Source organism: Artibeus jamaicensis, unplaced genomic scaffold (assembly GCF_021234435.1).
Source record: "Artibeus jamaicensis isolate MK-2021 breed Jamaican fruit bat unplaced genomic scaffold, CSHL_Jam_final contig_233, whole genome shotgun sequence".
In the NCBI taxonomy this organism is placed as follows: domain Eukaryota; kingdom Metazoa; phylum Chordata; class Mammalia; order Chiroptera; family Phyllostomidae; genus Artibeus; species Artibeus jamaicensis.
Genome location: NW_026521486.1, coordinates 23455364 through 23475594, shown reverse-complemented (window position 1 = coordinate 23475594; position 20231 = coordinate 23455364). Strand labels below are relative to the sequence as shown.

General features: G+C 37.2%; 1 protein-coding gene across 2 annotated transcripts; it reads left to right on the top strand.

Annotated features, from left to right (window-relative positions):
- Positions 1 to 900: 900 nt before the first annotated feature.
- CLEC1A (C-type lectin domain family 1 member A) lies at positions 901 to 18952 on the top strand. Of its 2 annotated transcripts, none has more exons than XM_053662235.1 (6): positions 901 to 1195; positions 11480 to 11578; positions 12951 to 13127; positions 15708 to 15859; positions 16559 to 16674; positions 17752 to 18952. In XM_053662235.1, exons 1-6 carry the CDS (start codon positions 1081 to 1083, stop codon positions 17930 to 17932), a joined length of 840 nt encoding a protein of 279 aa, XP_053518210.1. In that variant the 5' UTR covers positions 901 to 1080; the 3' UTR covers positions 17933 to 18952. The 2 variants fall into 2 exon arrangements, with proteins under 2 accessions (XP_053518210.1, XP_037023760.2); XM_037167865.2 differs by having other exon boundaries at positions 16556 to 16674; positions 17752 to 18951.
- The last annotated feature ends 1279 nt before the right edge of the window (positions 18953 to 20231 follow it).

Genomic DNA, 20231 nt, shown 5'->3' with positions numbered 1-20231 from the left:
ATAATTCCTGATGCATCCCTTGTAAATGCTGGCTCCCCTAATCTGAGGACTTTCTGCATGCTATATTTAGCATGCTTGATTTAGCCAAGCTATTTTTCCAAATGTAGAAAAGTATTAGTAGAATAATATAATACTATTGTACTGATTTGGAATTTTTGGACATTCTCTGAAACAAACTTCTCATTTCCTTCCTCATTTAGGATGTTTGAGCACAAATTGTTACCTAGCTTCCTAACATCACAGGAAGACTAAAGTCTTCCTAAAGACTTTCAGTACTAATTCCAAAAGTCTTTACTTCCAGTAAAATGTGTTCATGATCGTACTGTACCTGATATGCTATAAAATGTTAAATTGAGCCCACATACTGTAAGAAGAAAGAATATTGAGTTGACAACCAAAAAGCACTTTTAAAGTGAATTCTCTCACCAAGCTGCTATGCGACTTTAGAGCCATTTCTCACCTAGCTCAATCCCCCTTTTTGTAAAATGAAAGAGTGAATCAGTTAGATACCCTCAAAAGCACTCTTTTGTGCTGACATTCTATGTATAAGGTGCTTTTATACTATAGCCTTCAAGAAAGGAAGAGGTTGGTCCTACAGTCTCTTCTGCTTTCTCAAAGAGACAGATGTTAAATTTAATCTAAGTGACTCTGAATGTGTGATGGGTAAGAAGTATGTAACATCTCCCTCTGAGAGGGAGATGATTTCCAGAGTCTGGAGGAATCTCCCTGCAATTGCAAAGTGCTGCCTTCTTTACACAGTTAAACAGGAAGTACAAACAGATGAACACAGGAGATCTGAGAGGCGCAGCCCCTTCGGTAATTGTTCAGACACAGCCCGCCCAAATAGAAAACACATGCTATTTCCCTTTTGCCTGACCAATTTGGCATTCAGAGTACAAATTCACGGCAGAGGGGTTGGGCCTCGCCGGGCAGGAACCAGAGTCAGAGGCTTCCCTGCTACTTGCTGGGAGAGGACACCAGGACTGCCTGTCAGTGCCTTGATTCCCGAACTGTCTCATAGAAGCCGGGCAGCGCAGAGCAATCCAACCACAGCTCACCCCCACCTCTGCGGGAATCCCGATGCAGGCCAAGTACAGCAGCACGAGGAACATGCTGGATGCTGATGGGGACACCACCATGAGCCTGCACTCTCAAGCCTCTACTACATCTTATCGTCCAGAGCGTGGGCACACAGGTACTCTGTCCCCCGGAGTCCCAGTTGGCCAGATCCTTGAGAAATGCATGCGATAAGCTGCCTTTCTGAGGAATGTACACTATAGAGGAAAGGCAGAGGAATGTTCTCTTGGTGTACAATTAATGCGAACTCTTCACTTTCCACCTCTTGCATGTGACCTTCTATATGAACATCTCAAGAATTAAATTCAGTATATAAACAGATGTTTGGTTTTCTAAGGTTCTCTTGCTGGCAAAGTGCTTTCCAGTCGAGGGTGTGTTGTTTTTACCTTACCAGTTAGGTAGAGCATAGAGAGGTGAGAGAGCATGTCCAAGTAAAGCACTGTGCCTTCCCCTCCCTGCCATCCCATTGAAGGGATGAAGTCCAGTGCTGTTTTATTCACCATCTGTGATCTAATCTGGACACTTAGATGATAAAGGCCACCTCCTTGTTAGTTTTGCACTCATAGCTTTGGAGTGAGGTTTCCAAGCAGATACATTAAACTTGGTATTTTGTAATAATTGTTCTGCATCATGAAGTTGTGAGGACTTGGGAGAGTCATATCAGCATGAGCTGTTTGGCTTTATCATCTGTGAAATGAGAGGAAGATGCCTTCCTCTCCTTTCAAGAAAGTGAATGCCTTCTAAGGTCACTTCAGCTCTGACAGTCAGGAATCCAGGGATTTGTATGGTGGCCTCAGGCACAAATACACCCCATTGCCTCTTCCCTTTTGTTCTACCGAGTTCTAGAGTGTTACTGAGATAATTGAATTAAATTATAAAAGTATTTAACTTCAGTTACATTTAGCTTTCATCTTTTGCTTTTATTTCCAATGATCTACTCTGTGACATATTAATAAAATATATGTTTCAGTCTATAGAAGAGATAATTCACATGCATAGAGAAGGATCTTATTTCCCGGGCAACTCAGCCTGAGGTAAAAATGTGTCCTGAGGTCCAATGGAAGACCTCTCACTGCCACACAGATAGGATTAGGTTCTGGTACCAGGTAAGTCACTTACTGAAAAATTGTGTGATATTGGACATGTTACTTAAGCATTATGGGCCCTCAGTTTCTTCATTTGTAGAATACTAATGATGATAAACATACACATAGTGATTAACATGGGCCTGATATTGCTTTAAGTGTTTTATACAGATTATTTCATATTACATAGAAGCAACAAATTCTCACATATAGGATGACTGTGAGTACTTAGGGTAATAAGCTATGTAAAGTCCTCAGTACATTGCAGACACACCAAAAATGTGAGTTTCTTTTCAATAACCCATTCCCTTGGGGATTCCTAAGGGGTTCTGTTTATATTTTTGTGTCAGTCTGTATCTGAGAAATCCTCACTGACTGTCTGTATCTTAACATGTCCTTTCTCTTTTAACCATATCCTGCTTTTCTTCACCTTTGTGAATCTGCACACACATTTTTTTCGTGTTGTCTCCCATTTTTCTTTAGCTTTAGGTTTTATTCCTTACTCCTACTAAACCTTTCCATTTAACTTCTATTTATTGCATGATCTGCTGCCTGAGAATCACTGATGAGAGATGCGAGTTTTTAGTTTTTTCCCTAAACTCTCTCGTAGGCTGTGAGGGGATACTGGGGAATTTCCAGCCTCCTTGACGTGAACCAAAGTGACAATGTTGGAACGTCAGTTTCTGCTGTCATTATATATGTGTCATAGGATATGATAGTTTTCCTCCAACAAATCCTGTGAAGAGTTGGAGTTTAGGGCTGTAGTTTTAGGTGGTTTGTGTATAACTTCACATTTCACCTTTGATGAGAGCCAGGAACTCTCACAAGGATTAGTGATCAGCATGATGAGGAACAGGGTGTACAAGTAAATTCCGCTGAGGATTGAGGGTGGAGAGGGAAGTGGAGTGGAATAAAACATCTGGCAACATTTTTGTAAGAAGTGGAAGCTGAAACAGTAGGAGTAGAGGTTACAAAGCAGTGTCTTCCAGGAAAACATGGCATATGAAAATACTAGGTTGGCCAAAAAGTCCGTGTTTTTTTTCTGTAAAGTAAAATGCACATTTTTCATTTTCACCAATAACTTTATTGATTTGGATGTTTTGAGTATGCCGGCTATCTCCCATGTGATAGAATGTTTGTTGATCTCAATTAATGTCTCAATTTGATCGCTATCGACTCCAACTGGTCTACCTGACCATGGAGCATCATCCAGCAAGAAGTCTGTAGCACGGAACTTTGCAAACCACTTTCCATGCAGTACATCAGTCACAGCTCCTTCTCCATACACAGCACACATCCTTTTTTTTTGGGGACATTTCAGTTGCGTTTTTACATTTCTTGAAATAAAAAAGCATAATATGCCAAAAATGTTGCTTGTTTCTTCCATCTTCAATATTAAAATGGTTACATAAAAAATTCACCAATTTCGATAAGCTTGGTTTTAAATGCATACTGATATGACACCTTTCATAATACAATCTAACAAAATTATTTCAAATAAAGTTAAAGACAACTAAGTGCTGCTAGAGCCATCTTATAAAAAAAACAAATAAACTTTTTGGCCAGCAATAGTTATCTTATCCTCCATGTATGATAACTTGTTTTTGTCTTGTGATAATGCAATTATTTAGAGCACTGTCACTGTAGAAGTCTGTTTCTTAGAAAATAGATCTGAAATACTTTTGTTGTTAAAAAGACAGAGTAAAAAATCTCTGGGATTTTTTTCCCTTTTTTGGCAATACAGAGGATTCAGATTCAACATAATGCTGTGGGACAGTTACAACTATAACCTTTTAGAATTAATAAAAATAAGTGAAATACATTTATTTATTTTCTAGATTTCAATTTTTTAATATAAAGTAGTTTGCATTTAAAAATATGGCTAAATGATTAGGAAGATAGAAAGTGAAAATACAAGTGAATACCCTTCTGCCTTCTTTCCAAAAGCTTATGCTGGGGTCATGCTATCCCAGACCTGTTACAAAGCACTGAGGGTATAATGCCAAACATGATATGACCCCTGCCAATGGGGAAACTTAAATTCTAATACAGTTCCCAGCTCAGCAATAAGTGTGATCATTGCCATGATGAAAGCATTCACGTGGACCAATGGAGAACTTGCTCACTTCTGTGTGGCAGGGGAAGAGGGTATCAGGGAAATTTTGAGAGAGGGGGTAACCATTCAGTTGAGTTGACTTTGAGGTGTTCCTCATGATATGGAAGCAGAAATGGGAAGGTTTAAGGAGCTGGGTGCCCTCTGGGAAGACACACAAGAGAAAACCAAGGAGGTCTTCATTAACTTTGTGTTTCAGAGAAGTATAAGCAATATGTGATGGCTGAGGTGTAGAGTTGGAGAGGGGGAAGCTTGGTAACAGGGTAAGTCTAGAAAGTTAAAGAATACCTTTTATGTCACACTGAGGTATTCTGATTCTATCCAGCAGGTAAAATGAGTTAACTGAAGGATCTACACCGGTAGTAATATAATGCATTTTGAGTTTTTAGAAGACCATCCAGGCTACAATGAGGAGGATGGGTTGCAGAAGTACAAAACTGAATGAACTAATACAGATTTTGCACTAGGACAAGCATGGTATTAGAAGAACCTGACCTGAGGTAGTATTGGAATAGAAGAAAAAATCAAATATGAAAGATGAGAGGAGGAAGAATTTAAAGAATTGGTGACTGGGTACAAGGGGGAAGAGAAGGAAATGGAGAGCAGAGGCTGACTATGTTCCAGCTTATACTATGTAGATGGTGCTGCCATTCACTGAGATGGAAACTACAGGCAGAATAGGAAAGACGAATTCAGTGTGAGTGTGAGATGCCAGTAAGAGAAGGGACGCATATGGTCAGTGTTGCCCAAAGACACTTGTGTATGTAGTATGTGGGTTGAAGGCAAGGATTCTGAGCTACATATTTATATGAAAATTGTCAGTATTAGGTAAGAATTAAACTTTCTGAGAATGAGTGATGTCACTGAAGAAGGGAATGTAAAGTCAAATAGCAAAATAAAAAAGAAGAAGAAGAGTGCCAATGAAAGAATTTTAGGAAATGCAATATTGAGGGGCTAGCTGGTCAAAGGATTTCAGTAGGTCAGTGGTAGAAGTGGACCAGGAGAGGGAGGCATCTAGGCAGCCAAGAGACAATAAAACAAATGGAAAAGTCAACAGTAGTGAATAGTGAATTTTAAAAACAACAATCAATGCTGCAGAGAGTTCATGTGAGAGGAAGGCTACAAACAATTCATTGTTTAACAATAAAAAGGAAAATAGAATATCGGTCATTTTTAAGAGCATGGATTTGAAAGCAACTAATAGTTAAGAAAATAATTTGTCATTTTCTCTTTTTTATTTTTCTCCTCTGTTTTGAATAACCTAGGTATAAAGATAAAAGATAGTATGTTAGAGCTAAGGTATTATGGAGCTATGTGAGTATTTTTTAATATTATTTAAAGTCTGGGAGGTTCTAACTCAATTGTAGCTTGAAAAAATGTACAATTGAAACACTTCGCAGGGCTAATATACTGAGGAGTGAGAAAATGACATGAAACTGATGGGTCAAAATTCCTGTGGAAGATCAAAGGTAATCCTATCAAAGTGAATATGAAAACCTATTTGGATTTAATGAATAAAGATTATCGACAAATTCAAGTTTCACTTTTTATTACTTATATTAATTACAATATTTCTCAATTTTCTTGCATTTTTACCTTTATTTTCTCAGCTATAACATTAACACTTCATTGAAGATTCATGACATAAACCATATCTAATCAATTTAATAAATCTTTTAAGCATATGACTAAATATTAAGCCTTTAATGGTAGACACTGTAGAGAATCTATCTTAGGTGCTTAGAGAAGCAGAAGAAATAATCTGAATTAATAATTCTAAGAAAATGTTATGTAGTGCTATGGAATATATGTAGGAAGCCACAAAAGCAAATAGGAACAGATAGCTGTGTTTATTCATGTGCATATTTTTGAATGAGCTGACATTTGCTCTGGTCTGTAAGGCTGAGTCCAAGTTTTCCTGGTAGAATGAGATGAGGCACTGGCTGGCCTTTCCATTGTGAGGGCCACACGTTCAAAGATAAAAACAGAGTGGTAAGGAACTAGCTTGGTGCGGTGTAATCATGGGTAAAACTAAGAATGACAAGAGTTCAAAGGGAAAGATGAAGTGTTAGTTTTGGATTGGAACTTAGATGAGAGTAAAAAATTGGGGGAATCATCAGACAAGTGAAACATGATGAGAAGGTAAATGATTGGGACGAAGAACAGTGAGTCCTCGAAGGGCGGAGTGAATGAGGGAGATTTGGGCAGGTGAGGCAAAATGTAGTATGGGATGGTACTGTGCAGGGCTTTATGCAGCATGCTAAGAAACCTTGTTTCTTTAAGGAAGAGATTAAACTTATATACATTATAATGTCCACTTTGGAGGTAGAATGAAAAATGTATTATTTAAGGTGACTGTTACTGAGATTTCACAATATAGAGGTAAAAATTTACAAGTGACAAAACCTTAGAGTCTTTCTATGACACTATATGAAACTGCCATAGAAGGCAAATATTAATGTGGGATTTGTTGGGTGGGTGAGGAAATGATTTAAAACATTCAGCTCTAGAACGAGAGTCCTTCCGCAGCACTTCTGTCTCCATCACTTACTAGCTATTCAACCCTAAGCAAATGAAGTAACTCCTCACTACTTCAGATTTCTTATGCAACTAAGGTAGAAAATGGCACCCTCTTGAATAATTTTTGGGAGATTCAAATGAAATACCACAGCATCTATAACACCCTTGAGAAGTATATTATCAGCAGCTATATGTCCTTGGGTAAGTTAGCTAAACCCTCTGGAACTCAATTAATTGCCTGCTTGTGAAATGGGGTTGACAACAATATCTACCTCTTAGAGACTTTGGAAGGGGAGGTGAGATCATTCATAAGGTGTGTATCTCAGTAACTCATGGAATATTAGCAACTGCCATTAATGGTAGTTTTGAATTACACATATTTCAGAAATGAAATTCCTTGATTGGGATATAAAATGGAGTCACCTAAGTTTTACTCAAAAGAAAAAAATACAGTTGAGTTCCTAAATCTAATTGCCCTAAATAAGAAACTTGATGTATTCTGGAAATAATGTATGTTTTCAGATGTATATTCTATTGGAATTGTAGGGAGAATAATACCGTTTTGCTTTTAGAGAGAATGGAACTAGCAAATACTTGAACTAGACTCATAAGAGAAAGGAAACATGGATTGTTATGAACACTGAAAAACGCTCTCAACCCAAGGGCCTCAAACACTGTCCCATGAGGAGGTTTGCTATGTGCCACGTGCAAAGATGAAGGGAACGAGAAGTTTCTAGAAAAAAATTAAAAAATTCAAAAATATATCCAAAGATTAGGTGTAAGTTAGCAATAATTGAAAAATATTAAAAGAACAGTGAACTAAAGAATGAGAGATGTATTTTCTAAAATGTTAACCCTTGTTTCTCTGTGAGTCCTGGTTCACGGGAGAGTTTACAAAGTGTGGTGTCAGTGTGACAATTTAACTAGTTTAACTAGTTTGCACAGTGTGGCTTTATGCAAATTACTTAAATTCTCTTTGTCTCTCCCAGCGTTTATGATCCTTTCCATTTTGGAGGCATACTAACTGACTAACTTAGTAATGTCCATTTCATTTCTTAGAGGCCCAGAGAACGGAGGTGTGCAAAATTTTTCCTCTCTAATGCCTGGTGAAGAGTAACTGGTTTAGCGTGACAACTTTCTTCATCCACAAAGTTTCTCATAGCTACAAAGGAATTTGTATTTAAAACTTTACCTTGGCCTTTTATAGTATAGTTATAGTAAGAAGATACAGAAAAGGGCTGCTTTTTTTCTCTATATATCTTATTATTCCTAGGGATGTTTATATCATTCCTTTGCCTGCCCACACCTTTTTCTAAACATGCCCCAGGAGACAGCATAGGGTTCTCTTCCAAAAAATAAAGATGCAATGAAGCCAAGCCAAACTGAAGCAGCTTATTTTTCTTATTTTTAGGTGGGGGTGGTCCCTAGAGAGAGACCTCATTGTAATCAGAGGCACTTGAACTAAAACTCAGGAATATTAAACACATTTAGAGAAAAATACCCAGAGAGGGAAAAAGAAAAAGGGAAGCTTGCAACTCCATAGTCTTTCCATCTGAAAGGCTAGTTTCTTAGAAATAACCATACCTGGTACAGAAACTCCCTAGGGTTTTGTTTTTCTGAATCTTTACATAAAACAGGAAGATATTTTGAATACTTGGGGAGAGGGATCAAGGGGAAGGAAGGGAAGGGAAGAAGAGAGAAGGATGGAGAGAAAGAGAGGAAGAGAAGTCAGAGTAGAAAAATTCTCAAATGATCAAGGAAAGATGATTCCCTGAGAAGTTAATTTGTTAAACTCTGTTTCCTTAACAAAAGACATGCTACATTTCTTTCCTATTTTGTTCTAGAAGCAGCTTTAGGAAGGATTGTGTATTTATTCTTTGCATGGATATAATTATTAGTACATCATGTTTTAACCCCTAAAGTCCATGCCCTCACTTCACAATAAGAATTTATGTTTATGCTTATTAATCCTTTGGACAGAAAATCAACATCTTTCTTACCCCTAATATTATATATAGGAAAACCATTTTCTTAAAGAATAAATAACTTAGTTGATTCCATATTCTTTATTCTTTACCTTTTTATTACTTTGAATTTGTCCAAAAATATTAATCATAAAAAGGGACCCTATTTTTTAAAAATTATGCCTTTACAGGTGTATTAATATAAATAGGTCTGAGCAGGGTAAACGAACATGTAACAGATAATTATGTATAGTAGACACATTCATCCTTTCATTCATTCACTCATTTGACATTAACTGAACTTATTTCCACTGATGTTCTGTGTGCTAAACAAACAATATTCTTTTTCATGATGGAACTTGCTTTCTACTGGGTAAGGTGGATGTAAACCAAAAGAAATAAGATATATATCTGATGGTAATAAAAGATATGGAGAAAAATAAATCTACCATAGTGGATGGTCCACAGATGCACGGGTATCTGTGGAATGTATAAACATCCACCTGGTTCGTGTTCTTTGGCTACGCAGAACTTTAAAAAGTCCTGGGGTTTTGGAGTAGATGTTTCTACTCATGTTCATTTATGCTCTGCTGACCTGAGATACTCTAAAGGTCAATGCCTTGGGAAGTCAGAAGTTTCCAGGAGAATTTAGACCAAACTGACATAGGCCAGATCTCTCAGATCTCTTCATTATTCAGAATCTCACGTCAGTGGATAGAATCCAGTACAGCTAGGAGATGAGTTTACTAAGTCTTCCCCCTACTGACAGAAATATTGATGAAAAGTCAATAGATTTTAAAAAATCAGTGTGTAAGGTTTAACTGGAGATAATTTGTGCCTTTGTAAAAATTAGGTAGTATAAGTAATATTCATTTTTTTATGATTTCATTCTTCATTCAAATATGCATTGGCCCTTCTGAGCCAGGCTCAATTTTCAGTACTGGAAATACAATGCTGAACAAGATAGACAAGATCACTCTTTTAATGAGGTATACTACATCCAAGGGGGGAAAGATAAAGAAAAAAACAAACAAAAATGATGAACATGATACTTAATAATCTTATTTTTAAAGAACCATATACAGTGGGGTAATGTGCTACATGGTCCTCCCCTAAGGTCCTCCCCTAAGGATGTGCCATTTAAACTTAAAGCTGAACCAGGAAGGAGCCTCCCAGCACACCTGGCTGTGGATCACTTGATGCCGGGGAAGAGGCAGAGTTAACACAAAGGCACTGAAACAGGGACAGGCTTGTTAGCTCCAGGGATAAACAGGCCACCGTGGGTAGAGCATTTGCCTGAGGTCAGAGTGCTACAGAAAGGGATGAGAATGGACCAGGTGGGGTCTAGGTAAAAAAGGTTCTTACAGAATTTTATTCTAAGTGCAATAAAGCTATTGGAAGTCTTTAGTTTAAGTCGGGAAGTAGTGTAATCAAACTTCCATTTTCCAAAAAAAGGTCAGCCTGAGTCTTTATGAAAAGTGATTCGGATTTTATTAGAACTGTAATGCAAGCCATTGAAAAAATTTTAGAGGAGATGATTTTTAAGGAAAATGAAGAATCACGTTTTAAAATGTATGAATTCCTGCTCCATGATTTCCCTACCAGATTGTAAATGCCAAAGGACAGTGATGATATTTTCTACTTCTATATATCCTTACCATTTCTCATTCCCTGTTTGTAAATAATATTTAGTATTGTACAAATTTCTATACCTAGAATATATTCTGTGGTGGACTTTTCTAAAGAGGAGATGACCTTACGTATCTTTAATCTTTCTGTTTTAGAACCTGACTTGAATTCCCAGTGAAGTTAGACTCACAAGTCATGAAGAGACCAATGTGTTTGAGGGTCTCTCTCTCCCTTTGTTTTATTTTAATCACAAAGCTGGATGCTACCTGCACTGGTTAGGGGTCTTCCTTGTCAGCTATAACAACAGGTCATTCAGCTTGATAGCTGATCTCATTAGGTGATGGGCTCATTTTCCACTAAGTAGAGCCCCTAAAATGACCACATGGTAAACTTGTGAGGGTGTGGGCAAGGGATATCGTCTATAGCTTTTTTATTACTTAATTGCTTCACAATTAAGATAGCTTGGATCTCTCTCTTGAGAAATTGATGGTCGTGTTTCCATCTCTTTTTAGAAAGCTATAATTTAATGAACAAATAAAATCATTACTAAAGAGGAACTTTTGACAAAGAAATCTCCAACAGAAACAGTAAAATGATCCTTTCTCTTTACTGATATGCAGTTTGCTTCTTGGGAAAAGCATTTATGGAAACTTGGGAGGGATGGTATTTTGCAAAAGTGATAAAAAATTCATCTCTTCTCTGATGATGTAAAAAAATTGTTCTTTGTTAAGGCATTTACATGAGAGTCTTGTATAACTCACATTTTGACAGGAAAAACGTTATGTGAATGGCTACATAAAGGTCAGAGGAATGCACAACTCCATTACCGCAAAGCAGACTGGGCGGGTGTGGGCGGGGCGCGTGAAAGAATCCAACCTTGGTACGTACGTGAGGCTTGGCCCGTACATGAGGCTTGGCCCACAGGTTTCTGACGACGATTTTCTGAGGACAGAAGGAATGTGATCTAGTCCCTGATTCCTGTTGTCCTGTAGAATGTGTTCTTCCCCAGAACCAACTCCTCTCGCTTGAAGCTGACATACATCCAAGAGGATGAAAAAGTGAAACCCTGCCTTTCCTCTCGTTCCCTGTAGAGCACCGGCCTCCCTCTTCAGCTTGGCGTCCAGTGGCCTTGACCCTGCTCCTTTTGTGCCTGGTGCTGCTGATTGGCCTGGCAGTACTGGGGTTTGTGTGTAAGTCTGCACTCTGACTTGGGGGAGGATCCTGGCTCCAAGGTTTGTCTGGGAAGAGGAATATTCATTATGGAATATATTTCTTTACACTTTAATTCTAGAGCCTGTGAATAATTCAATGGACCTTATTCTAAAGTATCTATGTAAACAGTGAGTACTGGAAGAAGCATTAAAATGCAGAAATCATTTGCCAGACTTTTATAGTCTCTTTGAGATAAGAGGTTTTTTATCCCTTTGTTTATATGCCAGTATTTAAAATCAACAATTTCGAATAAACAAATGCTTCATCTCCTTCCTTTCCACAAAAGAGTTGAGGCAGTGATCTTTGCTGTTAGCCTGCCTGGCTCATCAGGCTGGTACAGAGGGAAGACATTTCCTCTATACCTCAACTCTGCCGTGTGAGGAGGACAGACCACGCAGGTCCTTTCTCACCATACCATTTTTCAAAAGGTCCAGGAAGGTATAAAATCATTTTGCAAAAACCTATGAACATTAAATAGGAAAAATTCATGCATGCAGTCAATTACAAACTAGTAAGGACAAGCTCAAAAACTTAAAAAAGGAAGTGGACACATTCTCTTCATCAGATCAAGACGCTACAGCAACGTTTCCAGGAACACTTGAAGAAGGTGATGCAAGATAAAGGGTTACATCGAAGGGCAGGTTTGAATGTCAAAAATTTGGTGTTCATAGGAAATGTTCAAACTTTTGTTATCTTAAATTTTATAATTAAAAAATTAATGTTTTTACCCTGACCCCCAAATTTCTATTTTATTTTAATATAACTATTGTTTTGCAACCACCATTCATTTTAGGGATGTAAAGCTGTGCTCATGAGTCATCGAGGGCTTTTATCTTAAATTTGAGATCCTGGATTTTATACCTAAGTGTTGAAATATTTTAACCAAGTGATATTAACTTACTTATACTCATTGAGCCAAAGTGCGAATGTATAAAAATATAGAAATGATAATGTGACCATTTTAATGACTGAATGAGGTAACAAGGTACATTGTCAATTCTAAATGTAATGCTCAAAGGATATATAGATTTGTAGTTTGGGCTTGAGTGCTGGTTTGAGAATATACATAAAGATTTAGTAAACAGTAAATATGATTAAGGAATTCATTTCTGAAGTTAGAAACTGTTACTACAACTCCACATTTTCACATAAGAAAGCATACTTGAAAAATTTATTTGCCCACGAAAATAGAATTTAGTATGTACTACATTCCAACCTTGAATATAGGTAATGTGAGATCTCAGAGCGTGAGATCATAAGCGATATACTGTTTTGTTTTCTTTATATGTAGAAAATAGAAATAGAAACGAAGAAATAAACTGTCCAGTCTAACTTGGTAACTTGGGTTAGTTTTCCAGTTCCACTTGCTCTCCAATATTCAGAAAGACAGCATTTCTACAATGGAAGAAAAATTGGGGAATCTCTCTCAACAGCTGCAATCCCTCCAAACCCAGAAAAGGAAGCTTGTAGAAACTCTGCAGCATGTGGCTGAGAAATTCTGTCGTGAGCTCTACAACAAAACTGGAGGTGAGTCCTGGTCACTGAGCTCCCTCTGCCCTCACAACATGTGTCAATATAGGTCTGAATTTCCCATCAGTGTATCAGGGAACCCATGTATTAATTAAATAGCTGTATTATTTAACTAGGTGTCCGACACACTTAATACTTTGGGTATACAGATTGTGTCTGGTTATTAGGATCATTTAGCTCAAACACATCTGTGCAATAATACATGAAGGGATTCTTGAAATTCAGACATTTCAGACCAGGCAAGAGCCCTGTGATGTGAATGCATCTTCATATTCAGGGAATAATAAGGCGCCTATTGCCTGGAGGGAGTGAGTAGAAGACTAATAGGAAATGAGGAAGGCCTTATTTATGACATCAGGGGATATCGTAAGGGATTTGGCTTCTACTTTGAGCAAGATGAGGATTCATTATAGGCTCTTGAGCAGAGGAAATACACTGACGGGAATTTTTAAAGGCTTGCTTTGCAAATGTATTGAATACAGACTGGAAGAGGGAAGGATAGGAACGTAGAAATCATATGAGATGGGTATTGCAGCAATCCAGGTAAAAGATAGTGCCTCGAGCTAGAATATGACCGGTGGAGACGAGCTCATGATGGAATAAATGGGTTGTGAGAGAAAAGGGTTGTGAGAGTCAAAGATATCTCCAAAGTTTGGGGGCAGAGCAACTAGAATCACAGAGATGTGATCAAGTAAAGTGGGGGAGAATTCAGTAGTTATACAGGGGAAGGTAGGAAACCAGGAATGTCATTTTGTGCAAGCTGAATTTGAAATACGTATAATTTAGATATCCAAGTGGAGCTATGGAAAGGCAGTTTGGTATACAAGAGGTAACATCTGGGGCAGAGATATAAACTGACTGACTATGAAATCTCCCAAATTATTTATTTGTTTAAATATTTTTACCTTATGGAATATTTCATACATACAGAAAAATACAAACAATCATATAATATCCATTTGTATTGACCACTCAGATTTTAACATGTTAACATTTGACACCAAATTGTTTTTATAATAAAGGTATTTTAATGGAGTTATTGAGTTCCTATCTCACCAAATACCCGCAAGGGACTTGGTTATGGGTCCCCAATTCTCAAAGGCCCAAGGCCATGTTCCCACATGTGTACTAAAGCCACAACTGTCAGGGCTTAGTTCCTATATTTACAAACACTTCCCACAGTAACCCATCTTACTCTTGACCTATGCACTTAATTGTCTAACTTTGGTGCCCATCTCAATTTCTGATACATAGAGATTTACCATTCTAATTCATACTTGGCTTAATATCTATTTTTTTCTAAAATTTTATTTACTTGTGTTTAGAAAGAGAAAAGAGTTCATATCTTATTGGTATACTGAGGTCTGTCAGGAAAGAGTCCAGCCATTGTTAATATAACAAGAACAGTTTGTGCGACATCTATGTAGCCTGGTAGCCAAGGAGGGTGGACTGGAATGAGCATATGTGAACAATGATGACTTCGCTTGTACCCATCAGGGGGTGTGGTAGACGCCATTGAGTGAGCATGTGTGCTGTGTGGCCATCCATTCAAAATGACTGAGTAAATAGAGCAACGAATCTGCATCAAATTTTGTGTTAAGCTTGAACATTTCTCCATGGGAACTATTCAGATGATTCAGAAGCCTTTCAGGGATGATGTAATGAGTGCAGAACAAATAAAACTGTGATACAAATGCATCTGAGATGGTCGAGAATCTGTTGAAAGTGATGCACATTCTGGAAGGCCTGCAATAAACAGAACACTTGAGATGTTCAATGTGTACAGGCTGCAACCAACAAAGATCTGTGTGAGGCCCCAAGGTGCCTACTTTGAAGGGGCCCGAGGTGTCATTGTACTATGTACAATATTTCTTGTATTTTTTATCTTCTCCAATAAATGTCTCCTGCGAACCAGAGGATTGCGGTTTAATTCCTAGTCAGGGCATATTCCTGGGTTGCAGACCAGTTCCCTGCAGGCCAGTTCCCAGCAGAGGATGCACGAAAGGCAACCATACATTGATGTTTCTCTCCCTTTCTCCTTCCCCTCTAAAGATAAATAAATAAATAAAATCTTTTTTAAAATTAAATAAATAAATAAATGTCTCTATTTTTCACAGTATATGCTAAATACTTTCTGGACAGACCTGTATATTGAATTTTAAAAATCTTTTTACTAGTATATAAGAGGATTTTGAAGAATAAATTTGCAAAAACTTCAATTGTTTCTTAAGTGTAATGCATGTTGAGTTTCTGAACATATAAAAAGTTCTTTATGCATTGAACATCCTCTCTCTATACTGATTGCATAGCCAAGAGCAGGGAAGAGCTAGATTCAGTATCCATGAAAGCCGGTAGTCTCTGTTTTAATTTCCACTGTATGCTCAGGACCAATCACAATTCCTGGCATATAGTAGGTGGTAGATAAATGTTTGTAGTTATCATTGCCTGGGCAATTAAATACCTAAGAGAAAGGAAATCCATTATTTATCGTGTTATCAAATACTGTATAAGTTCAAGAGAGGAAAGAAAACAGACCTGGGTAAAAAAATAACTTATCAAAATTGGTTTCTTTCCAAGAGCACAGGTGTAGCCCTTGCCCAGAAAAGTGGAAATGGCATGGGGACAAATGCTACCAATTTTATGAAGAGAGCAAGAGCTGGCAGGACTGTGACTATTTCTGTATTGCTGAGAACTCAACCATGCTGAAGATAAACACACAAGAAATCTTGGTAAGGTCCCAAGTTTGGGTCAGTGTTTGAAGTATTCTCAGAAAGATGTCTTTGAAACAGCTATGCAAGAAGAATCTAGGCAGTCAGGGTTCACAGACTCTCCATTTTATTTCAATCAGGGATATATATAAATTTATACACACTTATGTATATAAAAACATATGAACATTTCTCTTTCTCCCTTTCCTAGTTTGAGACATAATCCATCTTTTCAAATTCTCCTTTTACTTCCTTTGACATTAAATTGTATTCGTTGTTCTCTTCTTCCTGGTCAGTCCCTTTTGCATGTATTTATAAAGGTTACTCCCCCATTCCTGCATTTTTACTTCCATTTCCCAGAATCACTCCTCTTTGTAAATCTGCCTCCCATATTTTTATATAAAATCTTAGTGTTCATCCTGTGATTTGAAAGTAACAAGTCACTTAAAAAGCTTGGTTGATGTGAATCTTGGTTTCAGGATATTAGTATGTCCTCTGTGCTTATAAAGACAAATGAAATTCTTTAATTTGGACAAATTAACTGACCTTAGCATAGATGCTTTCCTTTTATGTGTACTATTTATTATCTGAGTGAGGCAGGAGTCATGTGTTCTCATATTAAAAGTGTTGGCTGTAAAAGTGTCACTACACATTTCTGTATATATATGTTATTGTAACATGTCTAAAAGCTAAACATTTTCTTTTGTGCCTGTTCAGCAGTTTGCCATGCCTCACAGCTACTCGGAGTTTTACTACTCTTACTGGATAGGGTTATCGCGCAACAGCAGTGACAAGGCCTGGCTGTGGACTGATGGAACACCGTACGCTTCTGAGCCGTAAGCCATCAGCATATTTTGTGGGGAAGGCGTGTAGTGCAGCAAATTGGTTCAACAAGCATTAATTGAACATCTACTTTGTATTAGATACTATATTGGTAGGAGGATGTCCAAGGATTTATAAAACTGCTTTCTCCTTAATGGCTTCTAAACCAGTGAGGGAGACAGATAAAGTGTTAACAAAATAGTGGAGAAAGTTCTTTGTCTGGTTGCTTTCAGAAAATTTCATTTCAGGCCCTGAAGTTTCTTGGAGCATTAAAGTGGTTTGGAATTCACTGAACGAGAAATGGGAAAGAGAGAGAGAGAGACAGAGGATGAGAATGAATGGATCTTCTATGGATTAATAAACTGAAGCCCAGGTTGTGATAGCGACTTGTCTAAGGTCACAAAACTTCACAACTTGTCAATACCAGAGATAGTATAAGACCTCAGATTTCTTTGCTTTCTGTGCTCTTAAATGGGGAGCACGTCTTTAAAAATGCAGTGTCTGAGGATAAATTTACTGACAATATAAATAATATTATTATCCAAAGTTAGCTCTATTTATATAATTTGTATATGAGTAGGCATGATATTCCTTGAAATAGGCCAATATTGATAATGTTTATCAATATTGATAATAATATTGATACTAAAATATATTATAATTTAAAGCCATATTTGAAAAAAACACCTCTCTTTTCTATGTACAAATATGACTTATTCTTCCAGGAAATAGGATATGTGCAACATAATCATTTTTATTCTATAGTTAAGTAAACTGAGTCACAGAGAAGGTAGGTAATTGCTCAGATGGCTATAAAATTGCAAGTTAAAGTTGGACTATAACATTTGTCATAGTTTTTGGTAGAAATTGTTTTCATTGTTTTGGGTGACCTGATGCTTCTAAGAATAACTGTGGAAGTTGAAGGGCTGGAAAGAAAGAGCTTGGCAACTCCATCTTCCCCGTAAACTCATTCTGGACACCTTTGCTACAGTTTTATCAAGCTAGGAGTATTTCTTACATACCTTCTAAGTTCTTAGGATTTCTTTTTAGAAATAAACCATAAATTAATTAACTTTTTTTTCTTTTTTAAGGTTTAGGATTGTAACAGATATCACCAGCATAAGAGACAGGGACTGTGTAACCATCCTCAATGGAAAGGTTTTCTCAAAAAACTGCCGAGAGTTGAGACGGTGTGCATGCGAAAAAATGGCTGCCACGGTCAAGGTAGAGAGACTCCTTAGCTCCTCGGAACCGTTGTGTGGAGTTGATTGACCCTCTAGCTGCAACCACAGCTTTGCCCTCCCTTCAGACATGCTGAAGATCAGAAGAAAAGTTCATCTCTTTGTGTACACTTGGTTTCAAACTATTCTCTTTCATTTGACCCATGCTTATAAAACAATTCAACAAAAGTTTCAGCCAAAGCAAGATCAATGCAAAGGATATTTGAGACATAGGGAAATGGGAAAAATCAGGAAAGGCAATCCCTCAACTGGCACAAGAAGGATTTTCATTTCTAGCTCAAGATCACCAGCGCTTCTGAGCTTGGGAGTTCATGAAAATATTTACCAGCATGAAGAAATCTCAATTATGTATCATCAACTGGTCCTGGAAACCCATAAAATTATTAGCCACCTTCTTGATTTTGAGATAACTTCCTAGTGTTCTTCCCACTCAGCATCTAATATCATTTCCCTTTTTCCATGTCTTCCTTAATATTTAGAGGAGTGAGGAACTTAAATGGAGGAAATAAATGTATGTAACATCTTTTGTAGCAACAGTCAATTGGTCCATGAGAGATCTGATACCATGCTACCAAATACACAACTAATTTGTTTGTTTGGTTTCTTTTGCTTAAGTTATTTTTCTTCCCTTCTGAATCTCTCAGTAAATACCCCATCTGCTGTGTCCGTGGCCTGCTTCTCACCAGGCTAATTCTTCTTATTAGAACCTTACCTCTTACAAACCTATCTCCCTATGTCTATTTAAGATTCCAGTGATTGTCTCCTTCCCTGAGGAATTTCTTCTGTGATAGAAATGTTGTCAACTCAGTTCTGTGTCAGAATTACTCTCCCCGGTGCTCTCTTCAGAGACTGAAGACCAGAACTACAGTCAGTCTATTTATGTGCATCTGGAATGGTTTGGTTTTCATTTTTATTTTCTTCATTTGATCCATGTTTATATTCAGGTACTAAAGATTTAATAATAATAAATTAAAATAATGTGAAATATGTGTGACTTTAGAATGGATTTGTGACTTCGGGAAAAATTTAGTGTGTAAATACTCTTCAAAAGATTGTAAAAGTCAGTGTTCTGCTTGCACTTTACTGAGACTTTGGGCTCTACCAGAGTACTGATTATTTGAATATTTGAGGAAAATAAGAAGTCTTTGAGATCATGCTGTCTTCAGGAGGATGGTTTTAACAGTTTTTAAAATGAAATCCTTTGCAGCACACTGTCATCAATATGTGGCTCAAGGTGAGTGAACCGAACTGCAATAGGGCAAGTCATTCAATCAGGTCATGGGACGTGGGAGACTTTGACATACATAGTTGCCCTCTTGTGGAGGTGGCCCTCTCTCAGGATGGCAATATGCACAACCCCAATCACGAATTACAGATTTCTTTCTTAAGATTTTTCCTTTCAATGTTCTGCCTATTAGCTGGGAAATTTTTCAGTGTTAAAAAAATTTTGTGTTGATTTACGGTGTTGGGCAAAGAGAACAGCATTTGTGATCATCAAGCAGGAATTTGAGATCCCTAATTTTTTATTTATTTTTACAAAATTACTTTATTTCAACAAGCTTATTTTATTAAATATAAAGTGGAAATATTTACAATTCCCTCATGTTGCTGAAATGTTAGCTGAAATGAGGTAAATGTGAAATTCGTTCCATAATTTAAATTGTAATATAAAATTTAAGGGATATTAAAAATATGCAAAAAGCAGGTATTTTAAACTATAGAGGAGCACAAACGAGCATAAATAACCTTGTTTGGAGACCTGTGTTTGTGAACAAATGGTAGAGACACCTGCATTGGGGAGCTGTGGATATTACTGAATATTTTCCATGATGAGTGCAGATATTTAATATACACAGTTAATGTAGTAAGCACATAACAAGAAATATGGATAAGGCATCTCATTAAGTGTTATTATTCACTCAATGAAAGTTAAGTGTTATTTAAGCCTTGTTACTGAAGCAAGAAAATATGGTTAATATGAGAAAGTCAGATGACATTGTGGACTGACTTGTAATATAGGGACAGGCACATAGGTTTTGACTCCAGTGTTCAGGACTGGATGAGAAGAGTCTCTTTAAATGGCACTGCCTGAATGAGTCCAGCTGCCCGGAGTGGGTATTAAATAGTATTCTCCATAAAAATCTGCAGTCTAAGGGGAAGCATCTCTTTAGTGAAGAAGGAAAAAATAATTATTTAGCATTTGGGGCTATTTTTTAGCTTATTTCCCTCCATCTTTGCCTTCAAGAATCCCCTCATCTGTATAACAAAGCTCACAATACTAATCACATTATGAGCAAATATTTCAGAAAACAGAAAAAAAGTATGGCACA

Bases quoted from the DNA above. Each gene is read 5' to 3' on its own strand.
- CLEC1A (XM_037167865.2), top strand. From the start codon at position 1,081: ATGCAGGCCAAGTACAGCAGCACGAGGAACATGCTGGATGCTGATGGG. The intron at 11,579-12,950 runs GTAAGTCTGCAC...AACTTGGGTTAG, and splicing joins GGCAGTACTGGGGTTTGTGT to TTTTCCAGTTCCACTTGCTC. The intron at 15,860-16,555 runs GTAAGGTCCCAA...GTGCCTGTTCAG, and splicing joins TAAACACACAAGAAATCTTG to CAGTTTGCCATGCCTCACAG.